The sequence below is a fragment of the Stigmatopora argus genome, chromosome 4 (assembly GCF_051989625.1).
Source record: "Stigmatopora argus isolate UIUO_Sarg chromosome 4, RoL_Sarg_1.0, whole genome shotgun sequence".
NCBI classification, from domain to species: domain Eukaryota; kingdom Metazoa; phylum Chordata; class Actinopteri; order Syngnathiformes; family Syngnathidae; genus Stigmatopora; species Stigmatopora argus.
The window spans coordinates 21,674,010-21,698,266 of NC_135390.1; the positions used below are offsets into that span (position 1 = coordinate 21,674,010).

Consider the following 24,257-nt stretch of genomic DNA (forward strand, 5'->3'; position numbering starts at 1 on the left):
ACATAAAAAGGCCTTTTTACTCATATTAACCCACTAGTTATGTGTTACTTTGTTAATAGATGGCGAATTAGAAGAAATACAACATTTTTTCCAATCCAATATCCTGTTTTTGGTGTTTTTTCAGAGGGTTGGAACGAATTAATTTGTTTTCAATTCATTTCAACGGGAAACGTTCGTTCGAGTTACGAGAATATCGACATACGAGCTCAATCCCGGAACGAATGACGCTCGTATCTCGAGGTACCACTGCATACGATTTCTTGACGGTAACTTCCTAAATCTTCAACTTACGTTTAATTTTCAATTTTCGACTCTCGGTTCGGCGTCTTCCGGTCCAAACGGAGAGTCCGTCATCATTTCCTCCTCCGGCTCAGGTTTGGAATCGGCGGCCATTTTGTCTCCCGGCTCACGTCCCTGTTCCATTTCCGCCGTTGAGCGCAGTCGTATCTCGGCGTACTCTTGCGTGACGGAGGAAAGCCCTCGAATCTCGCCGGTTGGGCGGCTCCGCTTTTTGGACACGTGGACGTCGGCGTAGTGCACCTCCTCGTTGTCCGTTGCCGCCGCTGCCGCCGCTTCCGGAGCCAAGATGGCCGCTTGGGAACCGTTGCTCTAAAGGACAAAAAAGGACAGATTCACCAGCCCTTGAAAAATGCTGAAGAATTGTTATTTAATTTTTTGCTTTGTTATAGAAGTCCAATTCAGTTAATCTTCCAGTGCCATTGACGGCGCTTGGCGTCCAATCCATTTTCGAATGAATGGCCATAAGTAGGTCCACTTTTTTGGCCTCTTCTGTCTTCGTGGTGCTCGGTGAACAATCTCGCACTGAACACCACGAAAACTAAAGAAATAATCCTGGACTTTCGCAAACACGGCACAGATCTGGCCACACTCATGAATGGAGTATGTGTAAACAGGGTCCAGTCCTTTAAATTCCTGGGGGTCCACGTCACGAATAAGCTCTCCTGGTCTACAAACATCACGGCAGTAGTGAAGAAGATACTGTCGTATTTTTCGAAAAAAAGCCTTTCTAGACTGTGGGTTTTTTTTAAGAAAAAAGCCTTACTATACTATGTCGTTTTTTAAGAAAAAAGCCTTACTATACTATGTCATTTTTTTAAAGAAAAAAGCCTTACTATACATGGTCGTTTTTTTACGAAAAAAGCCTTACTGTATTATGTCGTTTTTTTAGGAAAAAAGTCTTACGATACTATGTTGTTTTTTTAAAGAAAAAAGCCTTACTATACTATGTCGTTTTTTTAAAGAAAAAAGCCTTACTATACTATGTCATTTTTTAAAGAAAAAACCTTACTATACTATGTTGTTTTTTAAATAAAAAAGCCTTACTATACATGGTTGTTTTCTAAGAAAAGAGCCTTACTATACCATGTAGTTTAAAAAAAAAAAAGCCTTACTATACTCTGTCGTTTTTTAAGAAAAATAACCTTACTTACTATGTCGTTTTTTTAAAGAAAAAAGCCTTACTATACTATGTCGTTTTTTAAAAGAAAAAAAGCCTTACTATACTGTCGTTTTTTAAAGAAAAAAGCCTTACTATACATGGTCGTTTTTAAGAAAAGAGCCTTACTATATTATGTAGTTTTTTAAGAAAAAAAGCCTTACTATACTATGTTGTTTTTTAAAGAAAAAAAGCCTTACTATACTATGTCGTTTTTTTTAAGAAAAAAAGCCTTACTATTAAAGGAACATAAGAGTTTGAGCTTAAAGTAGTTCATTAGATGATTGCTACATTCTGTGTATGAGAGTATGAGATTGACAAGTGCTGAGCGTATGTGCAAGAATGGAATGTTTTCAGAACAAACGGTGCTAATCTGCGAGAAGACGGCAAGGACAAGATAACCCAGGAGAAAGCAGATACGACTCAACGGAGGAGGACAGACCAATGAAAGCAAGCTAAAGTTAACTGCAGTGTACACATAGCCAATAGAATAATGCCAGGATGCCCTACTTGCTTTGCCATTTGCATATTGTGTAGTATAACTCATTGCTGGGCAACTCGGATGGGAGTACGTCTGCTGGTGGCAACAGAGGCGTATAGAGCTGTGTTCAGAGGGACCCGAGACCCAGTTGTATGTATTAGATTTGTGTGTTAGGAATAAATCCACTCGTGTGTGAAAATGCTAGCTTCCTGATACCTTTCTATTGCAGAACGAGCGCGCAAATTGTTGGATGAGTGGCAGTTGGGTAAGGTCACAAATTGGAGTCAGATTACTAACTTAACTTTAATATAATTTAGAGATAAAATTCCCAACAACGTCGTTTTTGAAGAAAAATAGCCTTACTATACTATGTCGTTTTTTTTTTTTAAAAAAAGCCTTACTATTCTATGTCGTTTTTTAAGAAAAATAGCCTTACTATACTATGTCATTTTTTAAAGAAAAAAACTTACTATACATGGTCGTTTTATTAAGAAAAAACCTTACTATACTATGTTGTTTTTTAAAATAAAAAAGCCTTACTATACATGGTCGTTTTCTAACAAAAGAGCCTTACTATACTATGTAGTTTTTTAAGAAAAAAAGCCTTACTATACTATGTCGTTTTTGAAGAAATATAGCCTTACTATACTATGTCGTTTTTTAAAGAAAAAAAGCCTTACTATACTATGTCGGTTTTAAAGAAAAAAGCCTTACTATACTATGTCGTTTTTTAAGAAAAATAGCCTTACTATACTATGTCGTTTTTTTTAAGAAAAAAGCCTTACAATACTATGTCGTTTTTTAAAAGAAAAAAAGCCTTACTATACTATGTCGTTTTTTTTTTTGAAAAAAAAGCCTTACTATACTATGTTGTTTTTTAAAAGAAAAAAAGGCTTACTATATTATGTCAGTTTTAAAGAAAAAAGCCTTACTATACTATGTCGTTTTTTTAAGAAAAAAGCCTTACTATACTATGTTGTTTTTTAAAAGAAAAAAAGCCTTACTATACTATGTCGTTTTTGAAGAAATATAGCCTTACTATACTATGTCGTTTTTTTAAGAAAAAAAGCCTTACTATACTATGTAGTTTTTTAAGAAAAAAAGCCTTACTATACTATGTCGTTTTTTAAAAGAAAAAAAGCCTTACTATACTGTCATTTTTGAAGAAAAATAGCCTTACTTTACTATGTCGTTTTATTAAGAAAAAACCTTACTATACTATGTTGTTTTTTAAATAAAAAAGCCTTACTATACATGGTCGTTTTCTAAGAAAAGAGCCTTACTATACTATGTAGTTTTTTAAGAAAAAAAGCCTTACTATACTCTGTCGTTTTTTAAGAAAAATAACCTTACTTACTATGTCGTTTTTTTTAAGAAAAAAAGCCTTACTATACTATGTCGTTTTTTAAAAGAAAAAAAGCCTTACTATACTATGTCGGTTTTTAAAGAAAAAAGCCTTACTATACTATGTTGTTTTTTAAAGAAAAAAGCCTTACTATACATGGTCGTTTTTTAAGAAAAGAGCCTTACTATACTATGTAGTTTTTTAAGAAAAAAAGCCTTACTATACTATGTCGTTTTTTAAAAGAAAAAAAGCCTTACTATACTATGTAGTTTTTTAAGAAAAAAAGCCTTACTATACTATGTCGTTTTTTTAAGAAAAAAGCCTTACTATACTCTGTCGTTTTTTAAGAAAAATAACCTTACTTACTATGTCGTTTTTTTAAAGAAAAAAGCCTTACTATACTATGTCGTTTTTTAAAAGAAAAAAAGCCTTACTATACTATGTCGTTTTTTTAAGAAAAAAAGCCTTACTATACTATGTCGTTTTTTAAAAGAAAAAAAGCCTTACTATACTATGTCGGTTTTTAAAGAAAAAAGCCTTACTATACTATGTTGTTTTTTAAAGAAAAAAGCCTTACTATACATGGTCGTTTTTTAAGAAAAGAGCCTTACTATACTATGTAGTTTTTTAAGAAAAAAAGCCTTACTATACTATGTCGTTTTTTTAAAAGAAAAAAAGCCTTACTATACTATGTAGTTTTAAAAAAAAAAAAGCCTTACTATACTATGTCGTTTTTTTAAGAAAAAAGCCTTACTATACTCTGTCGTTTTTTAAGAAAAATAACCTTACTTACTATGTCGTTTTTTTTAAAGAAAAAAGCCTTACTATACTATGTCGTTTTTTAAAAGAAAAAAAGCCTTACTATACTATGTCGTTTTTTTAAGAAAAAAAGCCTTACTATACTATGTCGTTTTTTAAAAGAAAAAAAGCCTTACTATACTATGTCGGTTTTTAAAGAAAAAAGCCTTACTATACTATGTTGTTTTTTAAAGAAAAAAGCCTTACTATACATGGTCGTTTTTTAAGAAAAGAGCCTTACTATACTATGTAGTTTTTTAAGAAAAAAAGCCTTACTATACTATGTCGTTTTTTAAAAGAAAAAAAGCCTTACTATACTATGTAGTTTTTTAAGAAAAAAAGCCTTACTATACTATGTCGTTTTTTTAAGAAAAAAGCCTTACTATACTATGTCGTTTAAAAAAAAAAAGCCTTACTATACTATGTCGTTTTTGAAGAAAAATAGCCTTACTATACTATGTCGTTTTTTTAAAGAAAAAAAGCCTTACTATACTATGTCGTTTTTTTAAGAAAAAAAGCCTTACTATACTATGTCGTTTTTTACAATACGCTGGAAGCACGGCAGCAGGAAAAAGGCCATGCAGAAAGTGATTAACACTGCCCAGAGGATCGTCGGCTGCTCTCTGCCCTCACCGGAAGACATTGCCAGCCCTCGTTACCTCAGCAGAGCCAGGAACATCATCGGGGACCCATACCACCCTGGTCACAATCTGTTCCAGCTGTTGCCCTCTGGCAGACGATGGATGCGAGGTATCCATAACGGCAAAATGCCAAATTACGAGTCCGTTAACTATCACTTATTTAGGTCTTCTGCCGAGAAAACGCACCTTATGGAGAAGCACTACCAATTTTGTCATACGCAGTTTCTGGGTGTGATGACAAATAGACTTTTGTTGTTGATGATGACGACAGGGCCTATGTCCGATTATTATTATTTCATCTTACATGAGATCTAGTTGGCGTTAATGTGGCCCGCCAGCCAAAGTGAGTTTGACACCCCTGATTTAAACCCAACTGTGCACTCACCTTATTGGCGCCCAAAAAGTTGGCTTGCCGCCCTGCTTGGGAGTTGATTCGGGTTTTCCTTTGAGACAAAAGCAAATGTCAGTTGGAAAAGTCAACATTCTGTAAAATTGCTCTATTTTGTCGAATGTGTGACAGCTGACCACGCTAGCATTATACTTGTATAATGACAATAAAAAAAGCATTCAATTCAATGGTAAAAAGAAAAAAATATGGCCCATAAATGAGAAAAAAGGAAAAATCAATTCAAAATGGCTGACATTGTACCAGGGGTACCCCTGTCTCTGCGCAAAGCCTAGCATTAGCCTAGCATGCATGTTTTTGGGATGTGGGAGGAAACCAGAGTACCCGGAAAAAAAACAACAAGCCCGAGAAGATAGGAACATACAAACTCCACATAGTGAAGACCCGTCTGGGGTCGGACCCTTGACCCCAGAACTGCGAGGCCCACGGGCTAACCACTCGTCCACCGTTGTTGACATATTGCACGTAAACCCTAGGTGAAACATACTATCGAGTTTTTTGTTACCCAGTAGATAGCGCTATAACCACGATGAAGTAAAATGAAAATTTGACATTGCCACCTAGTGGACGGGCATGCGTATTACAGATTTTTTAGACCCACCATATTTAATCGCACATAAGCCGCCTGTGCGCATAAGTCGTACCCTTAAAAGTGTCCAACTTATTGTCACCTAGTGGACGGGCATGCATATTACAGATTTTTGAGACCCACCATATTTACTCGCACATAAGCCGCCTGTGCGCATAAGCCGCACCCTTAAAAGTGTCCAACTTATAATCTTTAAAAAAATATAAAACATGAAATAAATGACCATATCAGCTGCATTGTCTTGCGTTTCGTCTAATTTGTGCGCATATAAGCCGTACCCTCGATTCAGTCATCATTTTTTTAGCGACAGATACGGCATATATGCCAGAAAATACTGTACTAAAATTTGATAATTTCCTTCATTCATATGTTGAAATGACAGACACGATCCGTGACAAGCGCCATCTGGTGTTAAAACTGAGAAATGCCACAGCATGGCGGCTATTTTGAAGATGATTTTATAGGCTATATTCAAAGATATGTTTCCATGCGGGCCAATGAAAACTGAACGGTGGGGCCACAAATCATCACCTTACAGTTTCGTGCATGTCGTCTTTTTATGCGCATATAAGCCGTACTCTCGATTCAGTCATCAACTTTTTGTGTCCGACGAATGCGGCTTATTTGCGAGTAAATACGGTACATTTTTTTGGGACATCCATCAGTGGGTGAACTCACCTGCAAATGTAGACAAGCAGAAGAAGACTCAAGATCAGCAGGACCAGCAACCCCACGGCAGAACTCACCAGAACCGTCACATCTACAGAGCACAAAAGTGAGCCGTGTGTCGATTAGCATTAGCATTAGCATTAGCCATCGGGAAATCAAAGGCTAAAGAAACAGACTTGTCTGAGGGGCGGGCAGGGAACTGTTGAAAGCCAGCCGGACCGACCCAAACTGGTTGAGGCTGACGCAAACCAGCGAGTCCACGCTGTTATCCGGGCTTTTGAGGAGGATGATGCTACTGCGGGTGACCTGGTCCAGGTCCTGCTCCGTGATTGGTCGCTGGTTAGAGTGATTGACCAACACGTTGGAGGATTCCCACTGCAGCTTGGGCGGCGGGTTGCCCTGGCTGAAGCAAAAACACTGAGTCCCGATTGACACGTCTTGGCAGTGGGACCTCTTCAGGATCTCGGGGGCGACTGAAAACAGAAAATGGGTAGACCTGCTTTGAATTTTTGGGTGACTCGTCGCGATTTGACCAGCATAAAATGAGCCGATGTTACCAAGAAGTGACGTGAAAAAACCCGAAAACGCTATGGGAAGTAAACAATGAGCAGAAAGTGACCCAGAAATGCCCTGAAATCAATAAAAAAAGAAAAGGAAAACCTACAAAATGTGAAAACCTGCACTAAACGGAGACAAAAACAAACAAATGTGGAAATTGTGAAGTGAAGAAATAAAAAAAATGAAAAAACAACGCATCTACAAAAACGGGAGGAAAAGGAAAAATCTCAACAAACTGGAGTAAACAAACCAAAAAAAAAAAAACGGCGGCGCGGTGTCTAAGTGGATAGCGCGTCGGCCTCACAGTTCTAGGGTCGAGGGTTCGACTCCAGGTTGGTCCTCACTGTGTGGAGTTTGCATGTCCTTGTGTGGGTTTTCCCCGGGTACTCCAGTTTCCTACCACATCCCATAAACATGCATGCTAGGCTAATTGTACGCTAAATTGTCCTTATCCATATCTGATTGGCCGTTTTTCAACGTGTGCCCTGGGATTGGCAGGCCACTCATTCATGATGTCCCCCGCTTGGTGCCCATAGTTAGCTGGGATAAGGCTCCAGCACCCCTGCACGACCATTGTGAGGATAAGCAGTTCAGAAAAATGAAAGGGCTAGCAAGGCTAACAGTCTAAATTGCTCCTCAGCTACAAGTGAATGGCTGTTTGTCTCCTAGTGCCCTGCGATTGGCTGGCCATCAATTCGGGGTGTTCCTATAGTTGACTGGGATAGGCTCCAGCACCCCTCGCGACCCTTGAGGATAAGCAGTCCCGAAAATGAATGAATGAATAATAGACATGAATGAATAACACTCATTACACTTTATTGTAGCTTTAAAAAAATGTATTTTTAAAGCTAGAATAAAGTGTAATTCCACACTAACCCAGTGGATGGCAGTCGCGCGCTCACTAAAACATAATCAACAAAAGCATGATTGGCCGTTTTTCAACTTGTGCCCTGGGATTGGCTGGCCATTCATTCATGATGTCCCCCGCTTGGTGCCCATAGTTAGCTGGGATAAGGCTCCAGCACCCCCCACGAGCCTTGTGAGGATAAGCGGATCAGAAAAATTAAAAATGGATGAAAATAAAGGGTCAAATTGATCCAATTCAAATTTCCCCCCCAAAACTTCTCGCTCACATGTGACGTTGATGGCGATGGGCGGAGACAACTGGACCCCGTGGATGTTCCGATTTTCACAATAATACGTATCCCCGGACAGCTTGGCGACCAGGAAGGAGATCTCTGCGCCCGAGTTCAACCGCGTCTTCACGCCGGCGTTGGCGTTCAGGCGGTACCACCGGACGTCTTCGATGGCCGGGTTTGCCTCTCCGTTGCACCGCAACGTGACCTCGCTGCCGTCGCGCAGGGCGCCGGACGGCCAGGCAGAAACCAAAGTATTTTTAGGAGGATCTGTAAAAAAACAAAAACGTAACGTTGACGTCGAACGGCGCCACGGTAGCCGCTAACCGAGCACTTACATTGCACGTCCAGCAGAACGGCGGCGGATGTTTCCGTTCCCAGCGCGTTCTGGGCTACGCAGCGGTAGCTCCCGCTGTCTTGGGGCCGGGCGGAGTACAGGAGGAGGAGATTGTCGAATAATTCTCCGTCGAATTCCGAGACTTCTATGCCGTCTTTGGACCAGTTGAAGCGGTGGACGGGCGGCTTGGCTCGGCTGCGGCATTGCAGGAGTGTCTGCTCGCCCTCCAAGATTGGATCACCCACTTTCACGGCCGTGTCTCTGGGAGCGACTGTAGTCCAAGAAAAAAATAAAGGTTTAAGGAACGTTAGCTCCTTTTAAGAACCTAGTAACAGTAGTACCTCTACTTACAAAATTGTCAGGTTACCCAACCTTAGCTGTCCCAGGTTACAAACAAAATCCAAGTTATGAAATCCCCCAAAACGACAATAAATTTCCTGTATGTTATTTTATTTTGAAATGTCGCGGTCCTGCTTAAGAATTTCTGTACACTCCGCTGGCCTCCCATTGGCTTTCTCACAAAAAAATAGTATAGAATGAAGAATGTTAGCTCCTTTTAAGAGCCACGATCACCTAGTAACAGCGTGACCGGACATTTCGTCGAAAGACGTTTGGTCCCCGGACGTTTGGTCGACCGGACGTTTGGTAGAACGGACGTTTGGTCGCCGGGTTCGCTCGCTGTCAAATTAGGACAGAGAGTTTACTGTTGATATTTTGATATTAGATATTTAGATATTAAACTCTCTCTCTCTCTCATGATTATAATTTTGAGAGCTGGTTTCAACAGTAACAACCCAGCGACCAAACGTCAGTTCGACCAAACATCCGGTCGACCAAACGTCCGGTCGACCAAACGTCCGGTCCACCAAACGTCCGGTCCACCAAACGTCTTTCGACGAAACATCAGAGTACCAGTAACAGTGGTATCTCTACTTACAAAATTGTCAGGTTACCCAACCCTTTGATTGGCAATTAGCTGTTCCAGGTTACAAAACAAGATCCAAGTTATGAAATCCCCCAAAACGACAATACATTTCTTGTATCTGTTATTTTATTTTGAAATGTCGCAGTAGCATCCCATCCTGCTTGACAATATCCGTACAGATAAGGACAATTTAGCGTACAATTGGCCTAGCATGCATTATTATGGGATGTGGTAGGAAACTGGAGTACCCAGGGAAAACCCACACAAGGACATGCAAACTACACACAGTGAGGACCAACCTGGGGTCGCATCCTTGACCCTAGAACTGCGATATTTCAAAATAAAATAACATACAGGAAATGTATTGTCGTTTTGGGGCCTTTCATAACTTGGATCTTGTTTTGTAACCTGGAACAGCTATTTGCAATTCAAAGGGTTGGGTAACCTGACAATTTTGTAAGTAGAGGTACTACTGTTACCAGGTGATAGCGGCTCTTAAAAGGAGCTAACGTTCTTTATTTGTATTTTTTGTGAGACAGCCAATGGGAGATCGGCGGAGTGTACAGAAATTGTTAAGCAGGTTCGCGACATTTCAAAATAAAATAACATACAGGAAATGTATTGTCGTTTTGGGGGATTTCATAACTTGGATCTTGTTTTGTAATCTGGAACAGCTATTTGCATATCAAACCTGACAATTTTGTAAGTAGAGGTACCACTGTTAGGAGGAGATAGTGGCTTTTAAAAGGAGCTAACGTTCTTTATTTGTATTTTTTGTGAGACAGCCAATGGGAGGTCAGCGGAGCGTAGGGAGATTGTCAAGCAGGACGCGACGCTACCGCGACATTTCAAAATAAAATAACATACAGGAAATGTATTGTTGTTTTGGGGGATTTCATAACTTGGATTTTGTTTTGTAACCTGGAACAGCTATGGTTGGGTAACCTGAGAATTTTGTAAGTAGAGGTACTACTGTTACTAGGTGACAGTGGCTCTTAACTGGCCTCCCATTGGCTGTCCCACAAAAAAATACAAATGAAGAATGTTAGCTCCTTTTGAGACACACTATCGCTGTGTTACCTCTACTTACAAATGCCTCTTCATACAAAAAATTCAGGTTACAAACCCTTTAATATGCAAATAGCTGCTCCAACAACCAAAAACACGACCCATGTTATGAAATCCCCCGAAATGTCAACGTCATATGCGAAAAATGAACTCGTCACGGCAGAAAAAAAAGTCCGAATGAAATAAATTGGACGTGTATAGCAGTCAGACTCACATTGAACTTGGACGGTGACGGACGAGTTTTGCTCTCCGTGTGCGTTGCGAGCGCTGCAGACCAAAGTGGGCTCGTCTTCTGTCACCGTCAGGGTGTATCGATTACCAGCTGACACCGCCGTCACCTGCCCGCCAACCGCTAGGTACCACACATAAAAAGGGGGAGGGTTGGCGTTGCTCTCGCAGGTCAACGTGAGCGACGTGTCCGCGATGGCGGGCCCGTCGTAGCTCACGTTCGTGTATTTTGGACCATCTAAATGCAACAAATAGCAAATAAAAAAGGCCTTTTAAAATTCTAGCAATGTTAGAGACATTCATTCATTCATTTTCAGAACCGCTTATCATCACAAGGGTTGCAGGGGGTGCCGTAGCCTATCCTAGCTGAGTTCCAGCACCAGGCGTATGACACCCAGAATTGGGGGCCAGCCAATCGCAGGGCACGAGGAGACAAAGGACAACCACGATTAACCAATTTTAGCTTGTTTGGCTACAAAAATTGAGCCTTTTTAATGAAGAAAAATAGCAACGTCATTATTTTCATAGAATGAATCTGACATTTTAAAGCTACATTACACCTAGTCTTTTATTTATTGTTTGTATTTTCACCCGCATTCCAAAAACACGCATGCTAGGCTAGCCGGCTAACACTCTAAATTGCCCAAAGCTACGAGGGATTGGTTGTTTGTCACCTTGTGCTTTGTGATTGGCTAACCACCCATTCAGGCTGTCCCCCGCCTGGTGCCTGTTGTTAGTAAGGATAGGCTCCAGCACTCCAGCACCCCCCGCAACCCTTGTGAGGCTTCCGAAAAAAATGAATGGAATAAAATGTTGGCATGGAATAAACCACTCACACAAAACCCGAAGCGTCAACCCACGGTTTGAGGAAAGCCCAGGATATCCCGCTTGCCTCCCGTAGAGGGCACTGCAAGTCACCCGGACGTCGTCGTGATGATGAGTGGCCGTAAAAGTCATGACGGATCGGGCGTCGGCATCCGCGACCTCGCCCAACCGCGGCGCCCACGTCAAGAGCGGCGGCAACGTCGGGCAGAGAACCGGCGCCTGACACTCCAAAGCCAGTGCAGTACCCTCCGTCACCTTCACCCTGCTGGGGGCGATAGTGGGTTGGGGCGCCGCGTCTAGAGAGAACAAGAAGTCAGGAAGGCAAAAGTGAAGGAGGCCGGCAAAGTAGAAGACCTTTGACCTTGAATCTGCCATTCGACGACGAAGTCCCCAAAGTTGAACTTGAGCATATTGTCACATTCCAGCCTCAAAATGTACCGGCCGGCGTTGTCTGACGACACGCCTTCCAGGAGGGTGCTACAGTTTTTTTCCTGTCACGGGATAGGACAAAAAGCAGGAAGTTTTATAAATGTATACTCCGGTTTCCTCACCACATCCCAAAATCATGCATGCTGGTGTTAGCGATTGGTTTTGTCGTGATTGCCCATTGAGCTCAACTGGTATATCTCCGACCCAGGTGTTTGTGATTACATGGTTAACCCATTCCTATCCGAGTTGGAGTTTGATTTATTTCATATTATTTTTGGAGAATCTGCCACCGTCATTCAAGTTTTTGTTATGGCACCTGTATTTGCCTGCTAACCCGCATTTTGGTCCTACCACCCTTCCCGATGGACCATTCCTGAGAGCTAGGCTAGCTGGCTAACGGTCCAAATTTTTACGAGTGTGAGACGTGAATGGTTGTCCGTCTCATTGTGCCCTGCGATTGGCTGGCCGACATTTCAATTGGTCCCCCGCTGACGGTCCATAGTTGTCGGCTCCAGCACCCGCTAGGCTAACTGGCTAACAGTCTAAATTGATACGAGTGTAAGATGTGAATGGTTAGGCGTCTCTTTGTGCCCTGCGATTGGCTGACCGACAATCCAGCGTGTGCCCCGGCGTGACCGGACAATTCGCCGAAAGACGTTTCGCCGACGGACAGTTCGCCGAACGGACGTTTCGCCGAAACAGGATTCGCGCCCTCGCCCCGCCCCCGGATCGTATGTGTACATGTTTTTCAACCTCAGCCCGCGGGCCATATACGGCCCGTTACGGATAACATTCATTTAGGAATAACAAGGGCATGTACAGCCCCCCGCTGGACATAGTTCTAAATACAAGTACGAACTACAATGTGCTGCCAATTTTTTATATTTTTAATTTTATCCTTGCGTTTAAGTAGTAGCCATTTGGACACGCAATGTAAGTTATCAAAGCTGGGGATTGATGTCTGACACTGAGAAAAAAACAACACTAGAAGACTTATGTGAAATTCTAAGTGCCTTGGACAGACTAGAGGACTTAGAGAACAATACCTGAAAATGCCATGGAACACACTTTTACTTCTAGTTTCATTTGAAATAATTTCTCATTATTTTAGGAAATATATATTCAAAATGATATGCTGAGAACCTTAATTCAAATATTAATCTCAACGTTTTCTATGCTGGTGTAAGATTTCTGGAGTAGGATTTCTGGATTTACAATTTCATTACAGTAGTACTTACTGTTACCACTACTTTATTTTTTCTATTTCTTCTGTCACGTACTGTTCTGCGTGATCTCCAAATGGCTACTACTTTAAACGCAAGGATAAAATAAAAAATATAAAAAATTGGCAGCACATTGTAGTACGTACTTGTATTTAGAAATATGTCCAGGGGGGGGGGCAGTACATGCCCTTGTTATTCCTAAATGAATGTTATCTGTAACGGGCCGTATATGGCCCGCAGGCCGAGTTTGAAAAACATGTACACACACGATCCGGGGGCGGGGCGAGCGCGCGAATCCCGTTTCGGCGAAACGTCCGTTCGGCGAACTGTCTGTCGGCAAAACGTCCGTCGGCGAAACGTCCGAGTACCGTGCCCCGGCTACTGCCCATAGTTGTCGGATCTAGCACCCGCTAGGCTAGCTTGCTAACAGTCTAAATTGATGAGTATAAAACGTGAATGGTTGTGTTTCTTAGTGCCCTGCCATTGGCTGACTGACAATTCAGGATGTTCCCCACCTACGGTCCATAGTTGTCGGATCTAGCACCTGCTATGCTAGGTTGCTAACAGTCTAAATTGAATGAGTGTAAGACGTGAATGGTTGTCTGTCTCTTAGTGCCCTGCGATTGGATGGCCAACAATCCAGCGTGTCCCCCGCCTACTGCCCATAGTTGCCGGCTCTAGCACCCGCTAGGCTAGCTTGCTAACAGTCTAAATTGATGAGTGTAAGACGTGAATGGTTGCCTGTCTCTCAGCTCCAGCACCCCGGCGATCCTCGTGAGGATAAGCGGTTGTATGAATATATATATATACATCAACATGTTATTCAGAGGGTGCCAGATAATATCTAAGGGGGTCTAAGCGCCCCCTAGTGACGGCGCGATTCCTGACAAAATGGAGTCGCTCAGGCACCCCCGCCGTAGCGTTTTGTTGCAGTCATTTGAGGAGATCCCATTTCCTTACCAGTAATTTGCCGAGGAGATTTCCCTGCAGGAAGCGGGCACGGTCGCTCTCCTCCCTGGTGAATTTTGAGTTGAAGACGTCGGTGTAAGAGATACGATTGGAGCGCCTCCAGACCACGGCGCAGGTCTCGTCCAGGTGCTGGTCAAAGGACGGAGGGATGGTGAAGGTGCACGGGATGAAAAGGCACGAGTTGCTCAGCGTCTGGACGGACGACGGAAGCATGGTCGCCCACACCTGGCAAACGCAGCCTGGACCAGGACAAACAAAAACAAACAAACAAAAACAAACAAACAAACACAAACAACACAACGTCAAGGAGCACAACGTGACATTTTTGTCATGAGGCTGTCGTGTTTCATCGATTGTCAAATCAATCTGCAACGGTTTTGACCTTTTTTAAAAAAAATACGGTTTCTTATCTTGTACTTGCACTAAAACTCCGTAGGATAGCAAACACTTTTTAGCCACTTTTGTACCTGATTACTTATTCATTATGTTGACTACTACCACTTATTGATCATGTTGACTACTACTACCTATTTTATTTTGTTGATTACTACACTACCTATTTTATTTTGCTGACTACTACACTACCTATTTTATTTTGTTGACTACTACACTACCTATTTTATTTTGTTGACTACTACCACTTATTGATCATGTTGACTACTACCACTTATTGATCATGTTGACTACTACTACCTATTTTATTTTGTTGACTACTACCACTTATTGATCATGTTGACTACTACCACTTATTGATCATGTTGACTACTACTACTTATTTTTATTTTGTTGACTACTACACTACCTATTTTATTTTGTTGACTACTACCACTTATTGATCATGTTGACTACTACTACCTATTTTATTTTGTTGACTACTACCACTTATTGATCATGTTGACTACTACTACCTATTTTATTTTGTTGACTACTACCACTTATTGATCATGTTGACTACTACTACCTATTTTATTTTGTTGACTACTACCACTTATTGATCATGTTGACTACTACTACCTATTTTATTTAGTTGACTACTACACTACCTATTTTATTTTGTTGACTACTACACTACCTATTTTATTTTGTTGACTACTACACTACCTATTTTATTTTGTTGACTACTACCACTTATTGATCATGTTGACTACTACCACTTATTGATCATGTTGACTACTACCACTTATTGATCATGTTGACTACTACTACCTATTTTATTTTGTTGACTACTACCACTTATTGATCATGTTGACTACTACTACTTATTTTTATTTTGTTGACTACTACACTACCTATTTAATTTTGTTGACTACTACCACTTATTGATCATGTTGACTACTACTACCTATTTTATATTGTTGACTACTACCACTTATTGATCATGTTGACTACTACTTATTGATTATGTTGATTACTTATTTATAATTTGTATTTATTGATTATTTATTTGTTGTTATTATATGTGCACTTCCCTACTTATTTATGTTGTGACTACTCATTATGCTGACTTCTTATATATTTGGATTGAATGTTTTTATCGTCATTATACTTGTATAATGACGATAAAAGCATACGATTCAATTTGTTACTTATTTATCGCCTTTTTTTGCTATATTTATTGATTATTTTTCGTTCGTGCACTCTGTGGTGAAGTTTTAAATCTCATTATACTTCTATAATGACAGTAAAAGCATTCAATTCAATTATTTTACACATTATAATAATTCACTGACTCTATGCAACAAATTAAGGAAATTACATTTTTCAAAAAGTTTCATATGAAGCAAAAACATTTATGGTCTTAACAAGAAAAAAAAGTAGTATTTAATTAAAATAAATAATAATTCATCTCATTTTCAACGTTTAAGAAGCGGTAAAAAAGTTATTGAATTAGATTTAGGAAAATAAATCTCCCAAATAAAAGAGCAAACCTGCAAAATTCTAAGTGGGTTTCAAAATTAAAACAAAAATAAAAACTAAAATATTTTTCAGGAGAAAAAAAAAAACTCACCTTCAAGCAGAGCACAAAGCAGAAAAATCTTCCCGGCGACATGTTTCATTTTTTTCCCACCTTTTGTTGACACCACCAATGAAGAAGTAGCAATTAATTCCTTTAAAAAACAGAGAGTGGAAAAAAATAAAACAGCAGAAGACATCATAAGACATATTTTTTGAAGCTTACCTTTGCGTGGACGGTGCCGCTTGAAATGAGTTAAATTTGAAAACATACATTTGAACATTTGCGGTTCAACAGCTGTGTCGCCATGAGGATGTGTGGTAACGTAGGTGTAAATATTTGTGTGTGTGTGTGTGTGTGTGTGTCCTTCTAAGTTCAACTTTTGTGAGGAAGTCGACAGTGTGATTTGCTTGAAACAATTTGTTTTATTTTTTAAAAGAAGAACAGAATTGACAACATCCATTGAAATGGAAAATGAAAGATATCCTGAAAAGAATGATTGCTTTAAAAGGGAAGTTTATAATTCAAAAGGACATTTTTTATTATAACATTGTGGTGACCAATAGAGGAAATTCTCTTTGTGGTCTCAAATGTTTCGACAGCAATTTGGACAGAAATGAACTGAAAGCGTTGTCGCAATGACAGAAAGAAGCAGAAAAAGACACAAAATGGATCCCAATTTCAACATTCATCGAGTTGGAGACACAAAATGGATCCCAATTTCAACATTCATCGAGTTGGCCCGGTGGAGAAGTGGTTCATGGGGTCGCCCCGCACTTCTGAGATCGAGGGTTCAATCGCCGGTGGATTCCGACCTTTGCGTGTGGAGTTGTTGTGTTCATTTCGTGCCTGAGTGGGTTTTCTACGGGTACTTAAGTCCCCCTCTAAAAAAAAAACATGGGCTGGTTGAACACTAAAGTGTCCCTGAAGAAATAAAATATGTAAAAACAAAAACAACGCGCAGCTACAAAAACTGAAGGGAAAAAAACTATTAAAAAAAACCCAACACCAAAGCGGTAAGTGGTTAGCGCATTGGTCTCACAGTTCCGGGGTCGAGGGTTCGATCCCAGGTCGGTCTGTGTGGAGTTTGCGTGTTCTTGTGTGGGTTTTCTCTGGGTACTCCAGTTTCCTTCCACATCCCATTAACACGCATGCTAGGCTAATTGTACGCCAAATTGTTCTTATCCATTACTGATTGGTCGACTTCCTGTTGTTTTGGAGGCATTTTAAGGTTCCTTACAAACCCGAAGGCGTCGTTGTTTTGACAGCAGGGGGCGAATGAACGAATAGGAAATGGAGCAAAGTGCACTTGATGACACAACTCACAAACATCTGGTTTTGTGGGGAACAAAATGAAAGCGTTTAATTGTTTACGTAGAGTATGGAAGTGATTAGAAACGATGAAGTACCCATCAGGCAGAGCCAGATCGGACCCACTAGTGGGCCACTTCCGGTCCGCGGGCCGTACATTTGACACCCGTGGCGTAGGCGAAGCCTAGTTGGCCGCTCGCCATCCTCTGCCGCCTACGGGGCGTTGTAGTAAACGGGCTCCGTCTAAAAGATGAGGGGGGAAAGAACAGATTTACCAAGAGGAGGCGGCCATTTTGTGCCAGCAGCTCGACATGTGCATATCTGGCATTCTGCACTAAAATGTCTTCTAAAAGTATTATTTAAACATAAAAGCAAAAAATCTCCAAAATTAAAAAAAAAACAGCTGGATTTTAAAATCACTCCACACAGAGAGGCCCAAACTGGGATCGAACCCACGACCCAAGAACTGCGAGCCCGATGGAGACAATTTAGCATACAATTAGCCTAGCATGCATGGTTTTGAGATGTGGGAGGAAAGCGGAGCAACCGTAGAAACCCCACGCAAGGAAACATGCAAACTCCACACAGAGAGGCCCAACCTGGGATCGAACCCACGACCTCAGAACTGTGAGGGCGACACATTAAACACTCGTCCACCATGCCATCTATTTATAATGGACGAAGCCATTTTTGGTTTGGAATGTTTCATAATGTAATGCCTTAATACATGTTTTGGTTCGTTTCAATGGTTTAATGTTTTCAATGTAATCGATAGTGTGAATATACGTACGTACCTCAGGGGTGGGCGACCGATCTGCGCTGTCGTTTGCTCGTTCATCGCTAGCTGGCGAGTTGACTTTGGTCTTCCTGTGCATAAGAGAAATGCATCTTGTTACTTAACATACACACATGAACATTTATGAAGAAAAGGACCCTAATATTAACAGTTTTGAAAAGTCACCTGCAAAAGTACCAGAGCAGGACAGGCAATCCCAGAATGAGAATGACTTTGACGGCAGAAAGAGTCAAAATGATCACGTCTGGAAAGACAGCAATCGTGAGCGCTACACGGATCGTACGGAGAATAGTCGCGGCGAATGAAACAGACTTTTCTGAGGCTCTTTTGAGGGCGTGTTGAAGGCAAACTGAGCGCAACCAAACGGAGCGGAAGAAAACGGAAAGGAACCAAACGAGTTGCAGCTAATGCAGACCAATGAGTTGTTGAGGTTGAAGCTCTTCAAGAAGATGTCGCTTCTCCGGGTGGTGCTGTCCAGGGACTTCTCCTCCAGTTGGTGGCCACTGGGATCCAGCGGCATCCCGGACAATTCCCACGTCAGTTTAGGTGGCGGGTTAGCCCGGCTCACGCAGGAACAGAACGTCCCGCTTGACTCTTCTCGGCAGCGGGACGACGATTCCAGGAACTTTGGGTGGACTAAAGACGGTCAAAATGGTGACTTGCTTTGACTTTGTGGGTGTGGCTTCTCCTGACTTTTAGTGCGTTTACACACACACTTGATTTCAATGCATTGAAGAAAATTGGTTCATCAAAAAACAAAACAATCATTCGGATAAAACCAATACAATAACAATAATTTAGAGTAATACGTCGTCTTTTGATGTTGTCTATTTAATATTATTTCTTAAAATTCTCTTCACTATTCCTGCACTAACAAGAACAATTAAAAAAAAATTCATATTAAATATAAAAATGAGGCGGATAAGTGGTTAGCGCTTCGGCCTCACAGTTCTGAGGTCATGGGTTCGATCCCAGGTGGGTCCTCGCTGTGTGGAGTTTGGGTGTTGTCCCCGGGCTTGCGTGGGTTTTCCCCCCCGGGTACTCTGGTTTCCTCCCACATTCCAAAAACAAGCATGCTAGGCTAATTTTATGCTAAATTTTCCCTAGCTTTAATTGATTGGTTGTTTATCTTCTTGTGCCCTGCGATTGGTTGTCCACCGATTCATGGTGTCCCCCCTAGTCTGGTGGGATAGGGTCCAGCACCCCCACTTTCTGATCACATGAAGATTATAGATGCAAATTATATTTTAGATTTTCCCCTTTTTAAATCAATAATTGCAATTTTTTTTTTTAATCCAAAATTTTCTTTTCTTTCTTGTGTTGTTTTTAGTTCAAAAAGCATTTTGTAAAATCTAAAAATACAAATAAATATTTTCTATTTTCCACTTTACGATTGAACATAATTAAAAAATATATTTTATTCCCTTTAGAAATGAAAAAACAAATGATTAAAAGACGTTATTAAAAAAAATGAATAATCCAATTATTTAAAAAAAAGATCTAAATATTATATCTAAAATGGTCCGGTTGAGTTGATATGATAATAATGATCAAATGATATTGTTAATATAAAAAAAAAAAAAAAACTTACAGAGAACTTGCAGTATTCTCCCACTTTGGCTGGAAAGCTCCGCGTGGCCCGCTTGCCTCCTGTAGATGGCGCTGCACGTCATCTTGGCATTGTTGTGGAGGTAAGAGGCTTTGAACTTCATGGACAAAAGGACGAAGTCGGCGTCCACCCTCAACGTGGTTTTGCCCAACTGCGGTGACCACGTTAGGAGAGGCGGCAAGGTTGGGCAGAGAACCGGTGCCCGGCACCCTAAATCCACCAGGGTACCCTCCTCGAATTTGCCGAAAATTCTGTCGTGGATAACGGGCTGGGGTGCCGAGTCTGGGACGTCAAAAGAGGCTATGTTGTAGCAAATTGTGTCAGTACGCTAGCTGTTCTGGCTGCACGGCGTTCAGCGTGGATTTTCACATTTTTATGAACTTACACGAAAAAAAATTTCCCCCAGAAAAAAAAAATGCGATGTAGTGAAGCCGCGATATTCGAGGGATTACTGTACAGCAGGGGTCACCAAACTACGGCCCGTCAGCACATTTGGCCCGGCCCTCTGAACAATAACAGAGACGCTATCGGATTTTTTTTCCTATTTGGCCTTGAAGACTGGAACGATTTAATCTTGTGTTTGGTTCATTGCACCCCCGCTGAGCCCACAAATCATCCCAGTGAAGCGGGGCTTTGCATTGCTTCTTTGGTGAGAGTGTTTCCCTTTGATGCACGCGGGCACGTCCACCGGTGCATGCGTGATGCATGCGCGAGCACAGTGTTACCGAGACATCTGGACGATCAGAGGTGAGGGCGGAGCCCTGGGACCATCGCAGACTATTCAAGCATATAAAAACTGTGCAACCTGTTTGAGAATTGTTCTTTTTGACCCAGACCTATGGACGGGAGGAACTCTGAATTGGATTTATATATTAGGAATAAATATCTTCTATGAAGAATCCAGAGAGAATTATTTAGTTATTTTTTATTTCATAAATAGTTTTATTTATTTCCAGTTTTTTCTGTGAAGAACTCAGAGAGGGTTATTTAGTTTTTATTTATTTCATTAATAGTGTTAATATTTGTTTCCTGACTTTTTTTCTGTAAAGAACCTGGAAAGGGTTATTTGGTTATGTGTGGCTTTCTGGAAAACAATAAAAAATTTAAGCTCCCCTACGATCGTCACACTTTCTGTTACAAACTGACACCGGCCCCCCATCAGAGAAGGGAAAAGTTATGTGTCCCTCACAGGAAAAAGTTTGGGGACCCCTGCTGTACAGTAATACCTTGAGATACGAGCTTAATACGTTCCGGGACCGAGCTCATATGTCAATTTAATCACATCTCAAATCAAGTTTTCCGCATATAACATAACTAAATACAAATGAATAGTTCCCAATAATAGGATATGACTGTGGAAAAACATATTTTTAATTATTCTGTAATTCATCACCTACGCTCAGAATACGTATCTAGCGGTTATAATCTGCAATAAAATGTGATATTATTATGTACAATACTGTACGGAGTTCTTACCTTTGAGACAGACCGTCTCGTATGCTCGTATCTCAAATTTGTCTCGTATCTCAGGGCAAAAATTTGCTCAGAATTTTCCTCATATCTCAAATTTTTCGTAAATTGGAACACTCGTATGTCAAGGTACTGGGGCAAAAATGTGCTCAGAATTTTCCTCATCTCAAATTTCTCGTATGTTGTGACACTCGCATGTCAAGGTATTAGGGCAAAAAATAGCTGAGAATTTCCCTCTTGGCTCAAATTTCTCGTAAGTTGGAACACTCGTATGTCAAGGCATTAGGGCAAAAAATGTGCTCGGAATTTTCCTCATACCTCAAATTTCTCGTATGTCCGGACACTCACTCATATGTCAAGGTACCGTTGTACCAGTGCAGCTAAAACAGAGCAAAGAAAATGTCTGACCTTTAACAACCAAATGGACAGTCGGGCCCAACGTATAAATGAGTTGGTCGTCACACTCCAGTTGAAACTGCAACTTATCATTATCATAGTGCAACGGCACGTCATCCAGGAGGGTGCTGCAGTTCCTTTCCTGACAAATAAAAACATCTTGTAAATAAACCGGCAGCCAATGATCAAGACTGCCGTTGAAATGTCCCTACCCGCAAGTCCCCGACGACCTTCCCGTGCAGTCCGTTGGACGGGACGCTCTTCTCCTTGCTACGACGGGAATCGAACTCCCGAGACTGGCGGGTTACGCTCTTCCAAATGGTGCCGCAGGTGCCATTGGTCAGCTGACTTCCGGCGATCGGCGAGATGACAAACTCGCACGGAATGAGAATGCAAGAGCCGCTCAGGACTTTGAGAGATTCTGCCTTTCCGCGAGCGAAGACGCCTGGAAAAAACAAGAATAATGGTAAAAGATGTATTGGAATGAATGACCTTGTTTAAAAATGCAATTTAAACATTGGCATCACCACATATTTTTTAGTTTGTTTGTTTATGTGATTTAGACTCTGGCGTGATTCAGAGTCTGAAGAGGATTCATTGTTTCATAAAATCAGGGTTGCCAAGTACAGTGTTACCTCAACATACGAGTGCCCCGACATACGAGAAATTTGAGATAAGAGTAAAATTTCGGGCAAATATTTATCTTGAGATACGAGACAAATTTTGATATATGAGCATACAGCGGATGTGAGAGGCTGCTCATAAGAACATCATGGCCACTGTCTTTGTTATGATCGCGCCGCGTCGTCGTGGCGCGATCGGGAATGGATTAGGACCCAGGCGCGGGAAGCAGGAGGAGAACGAGGCAAGTAGCTTCAAAACAACAACTTTAATAACTTTAAAGGGATCTTACAAAACAACGAGGACTTGTGAAACGGAAAACGAAACCAAACCGGAAACAGGAGAACGAGTGGTATCGAGGAGAAAGGTAGCGTGGCTGCATGGCTATTGAATCCACGCAGTGACATCCAGGAATATGCAGGAATTGTAGGAATTGCAGGATTTTGCAGGAACGTTCCGACAATGATACTAGAACTAATTGGTGTTTAAATACAAACTGAAGAAGTAATCACAGATTGATTCCAACTGCCCTGCCCTGACGGCAAGCCAGGAGGGACAAACGGGCCGCTCCTGACAGTCTTTCCCGTCGCAACTCCCTTGTGTAATGTCTCTACGAGCACTGGGCGGAGCCTTGCATTTTTTCAGTGTTTTCCCCCCCGTTAGTCAGTGCGAATGGCGGATACTACTTCTGATTGGCAAGTGGTCGTGCGGTATCCTATTGTGAGGACATTTGTGTGCATCGTTTTGGGAATATTTTGAAGGGAAGACAAAAGCAAACAACCCTCGATAGGTTGCATCTGAAAGTCAGGGTGGAGGCGGGGCCAATAGAGCCAACCCGGGAGAAGAAAGGTATCAAAACTTAAAACTAAATTAGAATTAAGTTTAGTGTAAGGTTAGATTAAACTTATTTTTAAGTGTGTCTGCATCGAAATCCAAGTTCATTTAAATTTGTTTGTTATGTTCCGAGCGTGTTGCCGTGCAAAAAGTCTAATTTTAGTACTATTAAACCACTAGTTATTTGTTACTTGGTTAATAGATGGCGAATTAGTAGAAATAAAACATTTTTCCAATGCAATATCCTGTTTTGGGTGTTTTTTTCCTGAGCGTTGGAACGAATTAATTTGTTTTTAGTTCATTTCTATGGGAAACGTTCATTTGAGTTATGAGTAAATCGACATACGAGCTCAGTCCCGGAATGAATTAAACTCGTATCTCGAGGTACCACTATATTCTATACTTTTTCAATAGTTGCAAAAACAATATTCCAATGAATGTAAAAATATGCTAATAAAAGTTTGATTGAAATCCGAATATGAAATACTATACTGTTGACTGACCTGCAACCAGACACGAAAGAAAAACCCTCACGTTGACGTGCGTCATCCTGATTTTCTTTCTGTTTCTACACAAAGCAAAAACATTAAAATGCAACAAAAAGCAGATATTTTGGACGTGAAACTTACCTTGGCGGGCGACGCTTGATCTAAGGAAGCCTTGAATGCGGGTGCTTCCGCGGGTGTGTGCGTTATAAGTGGGAAGCCGTGTGTCTAAATACGGTAGCTGTACACTTCTCGGGGAGATAAAAGGAATTATTTGCACCAAAAACAACACGTTTTAAAGAACAGAGAAGTTTGCAATGTAAAATATTACACCGAAAATGGCGTGGGAATAGAATTCTCTCTTAAAAACGGATTTCTTGCGTCATTCATTAATAGAGGAAATATAGCGGCGGATGTTGCAAATATTTCTTAAACGATTGGCACAGAGATTACCTAAAAATGTTGACGCAACGACAGCAAAGACAACACTTGCACGATTAGTTTCTGATTATGGCATTTAATTTAATGTATTAAAAAACAAAATAAGAATGTTAAAATGCTCTATAACTGGTGCGTAATTCTATTTTTTTTACTCATTTTTTTTATTTATGGCATTCTTTCGTACCGTTCTGCTTATCCTGACAAGGGCTAACAATCAGCTATATACGGATATATTAATAAGGAATAAATAATATGAT

At 40.9% G+C, this 24,257-nt stretch overlaps 1 protein-coding gene across 6 annotated transcripts in view; it reads right to left on the reverse strand.

The window, feature by feature from the left end:
* The window catches only part of LOC144072650 (uncharacterized), a 26,085-nt gene extending 1,963 nt beyond the window's left edge, over nucleotides 1–24,122 (reverse strand). For 2 of the 6 annotated variants that reach the window (XR_013299867.1, XM_077597796.1), the window contains exons 1-18: nucleotides 23,578–24,122; nucleotides 21,832–22,064; nucleotides 21,632–21,761; nucleotides 19,736–20,035; nucleotides 18,457–18,780; nucleotides 18,310–18,388; nucleotides 18,143–18,215; nucleotides 16,092–16,191; nucleotides 14,075–14,322; nucleotides 11,824–11,953; nucleotides 11,474–11,758; nucleotides 10,624–10,875; nucleotides 8,418–8,687; nucleotides 8,077–8,349; nucleotides 6,562–6,858; nucleotides 6,395–6,476; nucleotides 5,107–5,164; nucleotides 292–609 (exon numbers count right to left, since the gene is read on the reverse strand). Coding sequence is in view for 1 of the 6 variants with exons in the window: in XM_077597796.1 (XP_077453922.1) it covers nucleotides 301–609; nucleotides 5,107–5,164; nucleotides 6,395–6,476; nucleotides 6,562–6,858; nucleotides 8,077–8,349; nucleotides 8,418–8,687; nucleotides 10,624–10,875; nucleotides 11,474–11,758; nucleotides 11,824–11,953; nucleotides 14,075–14,322; nucleotides 16,092–16,191; nucleotides 18,143–18,215; nucleotides 18,310–18,388; nucleotides 18,457–18,780; nucleotides 19,736–20,035; nucleotides 21,632–21,761; nucleotides 21,832–22,064; nucleotides 23,578–23,623 (3,489 nt within the window). In the remaining 5 variants the exon portion in view is untranslated. Of the gene's footprint in view, nucleotides 1–291; nucleotides 610–5,106; nucleotides 5,165–6,394; nucleotides 6,477–6,561; nucleotides 6,859–8,076; nucleotides 8,350–8,417; nucleotides 8,688–10,623; nucleotides 10,876–11,473; nucleotides 11,759–11,816; nucleotides 11,954–14,074; nucleotides 14,323–16,091; nucleotides 16,192–18,142; nucleotides 18,216–18,309; nucleotides 18,389–18,456; nucleotides 18,781–19,735; nucleotides 20,036–21,541; nucleotides 21,762–21,831; nucleotides 22,065–23,577 lie in introns of those variants that run through there. The other 4 variants (XR_013299868.1, XR_013299869.1, XR_013299870.1 and 1 more) reach the window with 4 other exon arrangements.
* Nucleotides 24,123–24,257: the final 135 nt, after the last annotated feature.